Raw genomic sequence first — 11,350 nt, 5'->3', positions numbered from 1 at the left:
TGAGCTCATTTTCTAAATTTTAATTTAAAAGTTTTCCCAGTATTCAAATTTTTCAATTAATAGTCTTTTTTAAATAAAATAAAATATTTAATCTAAAGAAACATTAGTTTCAAATTAAATACGATTTGTGTCGAAAAGTTAACCATAAGTTAACCTAAAGATAACCTATCGATATTATCCCAGAACCACAAAATATCATAACTAGTTATTCCTACTATATGGATGGGGCGTGCTTAGCCGCTCTTTTGTCCTTTTGTATTCGTAAAAATAAAGTTTTATGACCAACTACACCTACAATATGACTCTCTCACAAAATATAACTTTTGTTATGTATGTACATCATTTGCGATTACTGATTAAAGTCTGAGACAAGTCAGTAGCTACAATAGATTAGTGCGTTTCAGGAGACATACAGCGACTGTATAACAAATATTTAATTTGCCTAAGCACATCTGTCATCTAGTCTATTAGCAAAGTGATTTAAAACATCATCAACAATTTCTAATTTTGTATGAAATGTTTAAAACACTACAAACAGTGTACAATTTTCATCGGTTCAAGAGAATTCACGTGCTGTACCACGTTTATTTAACTTTGATCGCTGTTGGAAGTTTGTAGACGACCGTTTATTGTAAAATATAGCATAGGATGGCCAAATTTACTCCATTTCAACGTTTGAATATGAAACCATTACCGTCATAGACTAATTCGTATGCGATTTCGAGAAGCGCATATAAAACGCTCTTTTATCGAAATAAAAACAAATAATATATAAACTTAAATTGTATGAAATATCGTGTGGTCATTTTAAACACAGAAGGTTACCAATTCAGTTAAGGTTTTATTACAATTGTACGGTTTTAACGGATCTTTGCTGTGGTAGATTAAGAGTTACATTTCATTTACTTATTTTTCCAAGTCACAGATAATACACAAATAACTTATTTACGCAGGTTGAACCCGCTAAAGAATTTGGAAAACTGAGTAGGTGGATAGCTCTCACACTTTTGTAGGCTCTGTTTTATAAAGATTCGTAGTTAGTTTTGTCAAAAACTATCTTTACAGATAGTTTAAGTACGATTCCCACCGAACGGGCGGAGTCGGAGCGCATTTTACATTTGTATGGCCGCAAGCCGGTCGGCTACTCGCGGATGCGGACGGCTCTGGACGGACTCCATCGCTTCTGCCATACATATTGTATAGGCACATTGAAAATTTGCTCCAGTGCGGCCCGATTCCACCTGGTCGGTGGAAATCGTGCATTATAAGTTTTTTGACACAAAATATTATGGATATATATTTTATAGAAAACCGAGCTCACTCAGTTTGGTGTGGACATGGATCTAAATTGTGGACTAGAGAGTACAGTTAAATCAATAATTATTGAGTAGGTAATATTACTGTGACTACAGTTTTTTTATAAAATACAGTTGAATTACCTACATGAAATTGTTTTACTTAATATGTTCATCAATTAAAAAATCGTAACGTTAACCTTACACAAATTCCTCTACTGTAAATACTGTATAGCTTGCTGCTGGGGCCCATTTCTCGAATGCTATTAAAGCTCGACCAGAAATATATGATCATTGTCAAGAGGGCGCTGTTATTCTCATGTATAGGGTGACAGTTCAGTTTAGTATGGAAAATTTCGTTCCAATGAAATTCCGCACTGATCCGAATTTTACTGATCAGACTTTAGACAACTTATTATTAGTCAACAAACTGTCAAATCGTATGGGTTTCCATCACAACACTAATAATATTAGCCTAACATGGTTCGAGAAATGGGCCCCTGGACTTAGCTGATACACTGTTGTGCACCCCTCAACCCCGCCCCCCGAAATTTTTCAGTCCGAATTTTGCAAAATAAGGATCCAAAATTAAAGCAAACAGACGGTTGCGGCCCTAAGAGCCTAGCCAAGATGTCGATCGTTTATAGAAAACGCCAATCGACACTTAATAATGTATGGAAATATTCACGTGACTCGTCGTAGCATCACGATACTTTTTTTCTTTTCGTTTGGCGTTTGTCAATGTACGATTGTCATCTTGTTTATGCCCTCTGTGATTTATGAGATTGCTGCAAATCGATTTACTTTAAGTTACTTTTTACATGGCCCCATTTTTTCAAACTGCTATCAGTTTACTATTCCTATAATTTTGGGCCATCGGTGCAGTGTAGACTAGTAGTGAACATTTATGATATTGACATTAAACTTCTTCTTCAACATTTATTCAGCAAATAGGCCACAAGGGCACTTCTACACGTCAACATGGAAATTACATACAAGCAAAAACAAGCACATTAACAATTATAAGATACAATTCATTTAAAATATTACTGCGAACTGAAAAAAAAGTAAAAGTAAGTAAAGTATTATTATTACTTAGAGATGTATAAAGTCTCTTAATGTCGAATTACAGAAAAATCAAAAATAATAATAAAAAAACAAACAGATAAAAAAAATCTTAAATTATTTAGAGGTGTAAATATCTCTAAATGATTTGTTATTTAGAGATATTTACACCCGAGAGAGAGAGAGATGTATAGTGTCTAAGAGTCAAAATTCTGTATAATTAAAACATTGATTACGATAAAAGAAACATACGAGAACCGAATGAGGTGTCTCACTGTAATTATACTCAAACATAAAGTTAGCTTAAAGAGACCAGTCTCCACAAACAACGAGTATGACGCGTATCTCAGCCACCTGTACGAACATTACGTTTCTTACATGTTACTCAGTAGTTGTAACTCTGCGGGGTAAACATTCAGTGCAAATAGTACCTAATGAGCGACGACGGCCGATAACTTGTCTTATACAGCATGCTACCAGAAAACACTACCTTGATAGTACCTGGTGGTTGGTCGAAAATCAACATATTTGCAATGTATTTGTTTTAATTAAACAAATGTATACGTAACGTATGTTATTTTTGCCTTCGCGGAATCGTTGAACCCCGAGTCGTATTAAATTTCACAGCTAATGTACTTGCGCAGGTTACGCGTACTTCAGGAAATGTGGTCTACACTACACGACATACATTATTTTTCTACAAATATACACACTGTATTATGAAGTACAGTTACAACTGAAGTTATCTTGAGTCAATTCCAGTAGCACGAGTATCGTACATTTGGTTAGTTTAATTAAGTTGATTGTTGATGTTCTGGTTTATTTAGAAAGAACCATGCATTGTGCTCAAAATTACAAATCGGAAAATGTTGACGAAAGGTTACTTCGCCAAATACAGAATTTTGATAAAATCGAAACAGATAACGAAAACATTCCGAGACAACGGCTTACCGAAAGATTAAAATATCTGAGATCAAACATAACTGTGGAACCCGTTATGGCTGGTCTGGTTATACCGGCGACCTTGGCAAAACTCGCAATTCAAAATTTAAATTTGGCTAAAGCTTGTCTTGTGAAACTACATTATGGTCCTGAAATATGTAATCCCTTAATTGATAAACATGGCAGCAACTTTACTGAATATGAGCGAGAAGTACAGAAAGTCATTTCGTCGATAGAAACATGGAGAAGCATAATTCATACCGCCTTGCCAACGCTCGTCGTGATGTTTATGGGGGCCTGGAGCGACAGAACTGGCAACAGAAAAATCTGCATGTTGCTTCCTATTTTCGGAGACTTATTGATGACTGTAAGCAATATAATATGCACTATGCTCTTTTACGAGATCCCCGTAGAAGTTACAATGTTTTTAGAAGTATTGTTCCCGGCCATCACTGGAGGTTGGGTAACTATTTTTATTGGAATTTTTAGCTATATTAGTGACATTACTACCCCTGAGACCAGAACGTTTCGTATTGGCTTGGTGAACTTGTGCCTAACGATCGGGATACTCATAGGAACTAGTTTGAGTGGAATTATACTAAAATCTTTTGGTTACGTGGGGACATTTCTAATATCTGGTTGTTTATACCTACTGACAATGATATACGGTTACATTTGTTTAAAAAATAATACAAAACCACCGAAAACGGAAATCAAAAAGGTAAACACTTTGGTCTATTTATTTATTGATTCACACAAAAATGTGCAACATATCTACTTAACGAAATTGCTTTCAGTTTAAGTTTTCAGAATTGCTGTCCCTACAAAAAGATACACTATGTGTCATCACCAAGGAAAGGCCGGGCGACTTAAGATTGATGATTATTTTAAACTTATTAGTAGTTGCTATTACTTATGGACCCAGTCATGGTATGTTCATTTTTTTAATTACTCATGTTTTATAGGGAATGTAGGTACAGTCAGCATCAAAAGTATTTACCATACTCTGATAGCTGTAAAAAATATAGAATAATTAAACTGTTGCAAATACCTTTAAACACAACCTGTTGAGACACTTATACCTCAAATTGGGATAGGATCCTTTTAACGCGTTGTTTCGTACGCTACTATTGATCTTAACTATACCTGATCCTCGTTTATAGGTATTAATTTTATAGTTTCAGTTAGAAGAGGCTCTTATGTTATTATGTAATAATATAATTAATATTTTTATTGTTACTTAGAGAAAAGTGTAATTTAAAAAATGTACATGTACTATTTACTATAAGTAGGTACTAGGTATAACCTAAGTATAGGCCGTGTTGTACGTAACTAATATAAGTAATAGTAAGCAAAGTGTGATATTGTGAACTACTTACCTTTTATTTTGCTACACCCTTTCCAGGGTCCATGTATGTAACATGTAACAATATATTGGTATGCCAATAAAAATCTCTATCTATCTATCTCTCTATCTAATATTGAACTCACTGGTTCCTTTAAAGTATTTATGCTCAGCGTAATAAAAACTTAGGTACTTCAAAGTCATTATGGAAAATTGACAATAAGTAGTTATTGAGACATAAGTTTATTACGCGTCATTATATAAAAGGTGTATGGAGGCTCAGGATTTCATTTTGACTGTATCATATAATTTGCTCATGTTTTAGCGGAACACATAATTACTTACCTATTTGTGCGATACCGTCTTAATTGGGATGCGGTCAGTTATAGCATGTATTCGACGTACAGTCACATATTACATGCATTGGGTAAGTAAAATACATAAGGAGTTAAATAAATACATGTTTTCTTAATGACATCAAATCGAAATAGGCGTTTTATAACATCTGGAAACTATTATTTAATTGTTTAAATATCGACTTTATTTCGTAAGTATTAAAGTAGAATATCAAATGGATAAACACACAAAACACTTATGGGTGAGATCGAGACGTTTACGGACAGTTGTACACGACCACGCAGACACTTGTTATTAAACTGGCCAAAGACCCAAGCCAAGAGCCAGGTTGACCCGACACTACACAGAAGAAATCCCAGACGTCACCCTCTACGAGATTAGTAATGGCTCTCAAACAGCTTAAAACTAATAAGGCGGTGGGTGACGACGGAGTTACGTCAGAGCTTCTGAAAGCTGGTGGTAAACCGGTCATGAAAGCTCTTCCGAAGTTGTTTAACTCCGTCATACTCGAGGGAATAACGCCAAAGGCATGGCAAAGAAGCGTGGTGGTACTGTTCTTCAAGAAGGGCGATAAAACCCTTTTAAAGAATTATAGGCCCATCTCGCTTCTGAGGCATGTCTATAAGTTGTTTTCCAGAGTCATTACGAACCGTCTCGCTAGCAGGTTTGACGACTTCCAGCCTCCTGAACAAGCCGGTTTCCAGAAGGTCTTCAGCACCATAGACCACATCCATACGCTGCGGCAAGTTATACAAAAGACTGAAGAGTATAACCAGCCATTATGCTTAGCGTTTGTGGACTATGAGAAGGCTTTGGATTCGATCGAGACTTGGGCAGTGCTGCAGTCTCTTCAGCGGTGCCAAATATACTATTGAGGTATTGCGGAGTTTGTATGAGAACGCCACAATGACAGTTCGTCTCCAGGATCGGGACTCGAAGCCTATCCAATTACGGCGAGGAGTGAGGCAAGGGGATGTCATATCCCCCAAATTGTTCACTGCTGCTCTGGAAGATGCTTTCAAGCTCCTGGACTGGGACGGACTTGGCATTAATATTAACGGCGAATACATGACCAACCTCCGTTTTGCCGACGATATCGTTGTCATGGCTGAGACCCAGGAAAACCTCGGTAAAATGGTCAACGACCTCAGTAGTCTCTCAGCAAGTGGGTCTAAGGATGAACATGGAGAAGACGAAAATTATGTCGAACTCCCATGTTGTACCCACTCCTTTGAAAGTTGGAGACTCTACGCTTGAAGTTGTTAACGACTATATATACCTGGGATAAATAGTCCAGTTAGGTAAGTCCAACTTTAAGAAAGAGGTTGCTCGTCGAATCCAACTTGGATGGGCAGCGTTCGGGAAGCTACGTAACATCTTCTCGTCCAAAATACCGCAGTGTCTTAAGACGAAAGTCTTCAACGCGGCAGTGGGCGGGCCACATTTCTCGCAGAACCGATTGCCGATGGGGCAGGAAGTTTCTCGAGTGGCGACCACGAATCGGAAGACGTAGCGTGGGAAGGCCCCAGACTAGATGGACCGACGATCTGGTTAAAATCGCGGGAAACCGTTGGTTGATGAGGGCAGCGAATAACCGTTCGTTCTGGAGATCCTTGGAGGAGGCCTTTGTCCAGCAGTGGACGTCTTTTGGCTGAGACGACGACGACAAAACACAGTTTAAAAACGCTTCGCTTTTTACAAATGTTACATTTAACATTTTTCTCTTAAATTTATATTTAATGTGGGTACAGTCTGCTTAAATGCTCACCTACAAAAATATGACGATGAACTAAAATTACGCTCTTTTGCTTGCAGCTGCTGTCCTGTCAATAAGTATATTGAGCAAGCGATGGGGCCTAGATGACTCCGTACTCTGTCTCATTTCATTCACAAGCAAACTCGTCGGTTTTGTTTACATCAATTTCGTCCAAACTGATTTTCAAATGTATTTGGGTAAGTACCTAAATAGGTAAATTTATACATATTTTGTCTTGTTTGTTAGCATTCATTATATAATAGTGCTTTACTTTTATATTAGGTATTTCGTCACTTATCAGTTCATTCCGAAATTTTAGCGAACCTAAACATTAACCGAAGTTATAATGCCACATTGTGAACTTACTCGTATTAGTCGTATAATGATTTAGGTACTTAATTCTAATCAAACACTCGTTCTGACCGTATACCTAGTATTAGTTGCATTCTCGCGCGCGAGTCCATACTTAAAGTCGCGCAGGATGTATGGAGTCGAGCGAGAAAGCGCAACTCATGCTAGCCGGTCTGGTATACCTAAGATTAATTTATTATGGCATTCGTATATACAATTTCGAATGAAATTGTAGTTCCTATCTTTTTTTTCTGCAGTTCCCATCGTACAATTTTTGAATGCAACGACATATACTTCCTTGCGTTCAATGTCATCAAAACTAGTACCAAGTGAAGAATTGGGTATGTGTCGCCTAAGTGTTGACCTAACTGAATTTAGCACGTTAGGTGATTTGAAAGTTCTAAGTAGATAATTGTTTCTAGGCAAAATGAATTCCCTATTCAGTCTAGTGGAGACCCTCGCTGCGCTCGTGTTCGACCCGGTGTACGCAACCATATACGCCCAGACCATGAAGCAATTCACAAGCGCGGTGTATGTCTTTAGTGGTGGGATGGCAATGCCCGCCATCATCATTTTAATGTATGTTTCTGTCAATATTATTATCTTCCCCTTTATATGTACTTCAGTGCCTTAAACGCTTCACACATCTTACTTAAGTCAGTTCAGTTCAGTAATTCTGGTGTTGTTGTTGTCCTAAAGCACCCCAGAGGTGCAAAGAGCCTTCACAAGCTCGCGCCACGCCTTCCTATCTTCAGCTCGTCTTTTGGCCTCGCTCCAGCTCAACCCGACCGGTCGTAGCTCACTTAGGCTGAACCGTTGCCAAGTGTACAGAGCCCCAAGAGCCACGGCTTCCGTCCGGCGGTTTCCGTTATTCGTTGCCCCTCTTCGAATAGTATGTTCTATCCATCTCCAATTCCGTGTCGCGATTTCTTCGTCAATCGGCCTTTGCCGGCTTATACTCCATGAAATGAAGACCATTCCAATGGTTTTTGGCCAGAAAACGCGAAGACATCCTAATTAGGATCCTAAAATTATTGTTCCTGGTTAGTGCAGTCAGACTTTTAACTAAACGCGGTTACACCTTTACGATTTAGGCTTCTGAATTAAGATGTGAGAAGCGCTTAACTGCAGCCAAAACACAAGTTTTCAAATCAAAAGTTTTTGTGTGTTACGCTGTTTACAGCACGCTAGTATTTTACCGTGTGGTATAGCTAATACATATGTAGTATGTACTGTACATGAAACTCACTTTCTTCAATTGTCCAAGGGTGGGTTTGGATGAACTACAATGACCGGGCTGATAAACCTAATTCTCTATTTTACAGATGGTTTATTATCAGGAACCGGCAGGAGTTAAAACTTCGAGCTGTAGAACTAGAAAACTTGCCAAAGGAATCCAGTTTACTTACCTAGCTAAGTGGATATGTGTAATAATTTTAGATATATAGTCTACAACCACGAGATGCATGCTATATGTATGCCGTGTGTTTATAGTACAGTAATGTAACATGTAATGAAATTTTGCACTAAAACGTACGTTGTTTTTAAAGAGAATGCAATGAATCATGTAATCATAATTCAGAGACCTGATGGTCTGGTCTGGCGCAAAAAAACTTTATCTACATACATATCATAAACCCTCTATGATGCCTTCAAAATCCGTAAATAATGGCCAACATTACGATAAACTGTTTCGTTACAACAAACTTCTTATCTGTGATAATATAGTTAGTTACATACAAAGAGCATATAATCACTACGTTTTAGTTACATATATAGTACGGAAGGTGGAGCCAAACCACCAAAAAGTGTCATCAAAAAACCATAAATAGGTGGCGCTACAATACCTAGAATACTTGAACAAAAAAATCAAATCATAGACAGCGCACTTCACTCCGTCAATAGCGCCTAGGTTCTTAGCTACTCTAGCGCTACTCTGGAGAGATTTGGAACTATTATTTATAGCTGACAGCTGGACACTTTTGCAACAGTTCTACCATAAGAGATGTCACTCCTCTTAATTCCACACTCCATAATATATAGCTTCATAAATCCATCAAAATCGATTTGGTTATGCATTCAAATTTGGAACATCTCTGAAAAAAAAAAGCAATTCGATTTGACCTCTATTCTAATATCAGTAGAGATGCCTTTTGTTCGAAATGAAATGTCAATTGCATACAATTTTGACATATCTCGCATTTTAGTTTGTATCGAATGATACGGAAATAGGCCCCCGACTCTAGTTTGTCTCTGAATTAAAAAAAAATTAATGCGTGAAAAAAGTTTTCATTTACCGCTATTTGACGTACAGTTTATCTTTTAATTAGTTTTAAGTATAAAATGAATATGTTTTGTTGTTTTTAAGGTAACTATAGCAAAAATTTGGTGTAAAATAAGCGATAAAAATATTTCGGTGACGCCACCACATATCCGCGAGTTCCGCCAAGAGAGCAACGATGCCCTAACGGAGGCTGTAATTTCGGTTAGTGAATATTTCATAGAAAGTTTATATGTGTGTAGATAAAATAGTGTATGTAACTGTACATAATTAGGCATTAAAACACTCGTGTGATCTTTTTAAGAAACTCACTTCGTTCGTTTCTTAAATCCAAACTCGTGTGTTTTAATGCCTTTTATTATGTAGCAGTCACATGAACTACTATTATTAAACTACTTGTGTCTATAATAAAAAAAGTAATTTCATCAAAATGCATCTTTATTAAAAAAACATAAATCCACATATATTATACAGACTAAATAACTATCTACAGAGATCCTAAACAACATAAGGGAACATTTATAATGGCAATCAACTTACGTTCTACAAAATGGTTTCACCATTTTTTGTCCATAATTCATCACATTGGGAGAGAGTACATCCAATACACGTATTTTGCTTACCTATGCCTACTACCTTTAAGGACTTAAGTCATCATTATTCCAAAAAAATACTAATCATAGTAGGCGGAAGATAAATTTTAGAATTTTGTAATACCATGTATCAATAGTTATTTATTTTTCACCACACCAACTGGCAAAGGCCCTCTTGATTGTTCAAAAACTAATGAGAAAGTTGCATTTTTTCCACATGTACACATTTAAGACGGTAAGGACTTTGACAGCCGAAGCGAAGAAATCTGGGCCACAGGAGCAGCTCTCAATTGTTATGTCATTGATGCTGTCTCTTACGTACGTAGCTATTCCGTATTGTGGGTGGTTTATGGCGTGGGCTACTATTATAAACGACTGAACAATTATGCCATACGAATAAATAAATCCACATTTGGGGCAAAGTAATCGGATGCAAATTTTGAGTTGTTTCCGTATGTTAGCTGGTAGAATGGACTTTTAAATGATGATTTGGAATGATGTTATTTTTATTACGTTCAGTCAGATTTGTTTTGGCTTGATTTTTTTTGAAATTTCATAGTTAGTATTTTTCTCGCGTTAGTGTGGTGAAAAATTTTGTGTTTCACTCGGAGGCAAAGTTTGTTTAACCCTCGTGCCTTAAAACCCTCGCAACGCTCAAGATTCCATTTCTCGAACCACTCGCTAGGCTCGTGGTTCAATTTTGGAATCTTTCGCTTGCTCGGGTATCAATTTTAGCACGAGCGGTTAAACAACAACTTTTGTTTTACAAGGGGACAAAGTAGCTGTTTAACTCTTCGTTCTAATATTGATACTCGAGCAAGCGAAAGATTAATTGAACTATGAGCGTAGCGAATGTTTCGCAAAGTGGAATCTTGAGCGTTGCAAGAGTTTATAAACACGAGGGTTATAAAAAACTTTGCTACCGAATGAAACAACATTTCTCAGCACACCAACGTGAAGAAAATACTAACTGTAAAACATTAACAATCAAATCTGAGTGAATGCTATGATAAATATTTCTTTGAAAGTCATCACTTAAAAGTCAATTTCACTAACCAACGTGAACTTAAAATTTGCATCTAATTTGCCATTCTTGTGGATAAAATGCAACTTTCTCATCAGTTTTTGACGAATAAAGCGGTTATGAGTGGTTGTATTATTCGGATCTGTCCGTAATATCTGTTTAGTGTCAATAGCCGCATTTTAATGATACACGACGACACAGTATATTAATGATCATACATATCTACTTATACAGTTACCCACGTTACCGGCTAGGTTCTACGATATAGAGATATAGTATAACCACACCATTTCATTGAATTTTCAAGTGTGTAGTATGTTTTCATCTATCACGTTTTATTA

General features: G+C 36.9%; 2 protein-coding genes across 2 annotated transcripts; both read left to right on the top strand.

Moving 5' to 3' along the window:
- The first annotated feature begins 15 nt into the window (after window positions 1-15).
- LOC133516315 (proton-coupled folate transporter-like) lies at window positions 16-4,491 on the top strand. The gene is made up of 2 exons (XM_061849192.1): window positions 16-4,023; window positions 4,100-4,491. The coding sequence occupies exons 1-2, from the start codon at window positions 3,196-3,198 to the stop codon at window positions 4,265-4,267; spliced, it is 996 nt and encodes a 331-aa protein (XP_061705176.1). The 5' UTR covers window positions 16-3,195; the 3' UTR covers window positions 4,268-4,491.
- A 436-nt stretch (window positions 4,492-4,927) lies between these two features.
- On the top strand, window positions 4,928-9,113 carry LOC133516317 (uncharacterized). Its single transcript, XM_061849194.1, has 4 exons — window positions 4,928-5,074; window positions 6,820-6,957; window positions 7,369-7,452; window positions 7,534-9,113. The coding sequence occupies exons 1-4, from the start codon at window positions 5,038-5,040 to the stop codon at window positions 7,743-7,745; spliced, it is 471 nt and encodes a 156-aa protein (XP_061705178.1). The 5' UTR covers window positions 4,928-5,037; the 3' UTR covers window positions 7,746-9,113.
- The last annotated feature ends 2,237 nt before the right edge of the window (window positions 9,114-11,350 follow it).

The sequence above is a fragment of the Cydia pomonella genome, chromosome 3 (genome assembly GCF_033807575.1).
Source record: "Cydia pomonella isolate Wapato2018A chromosome 3, ilCydPomo1, whole genome shotgun sequence".
In the NCBI taxonomy this organism is placed as follows: Eukaryota; Metazoa; Arthropoda; class Insecta; order Lepidoptera; family Tortricidae; genus Cydia; species Cydia pomonella.
The sequence above is the reverse complement of the archived record's forward strand: the minus strand, read 5'-3'. Positions and strand labels throughout refer to the sequence as shown.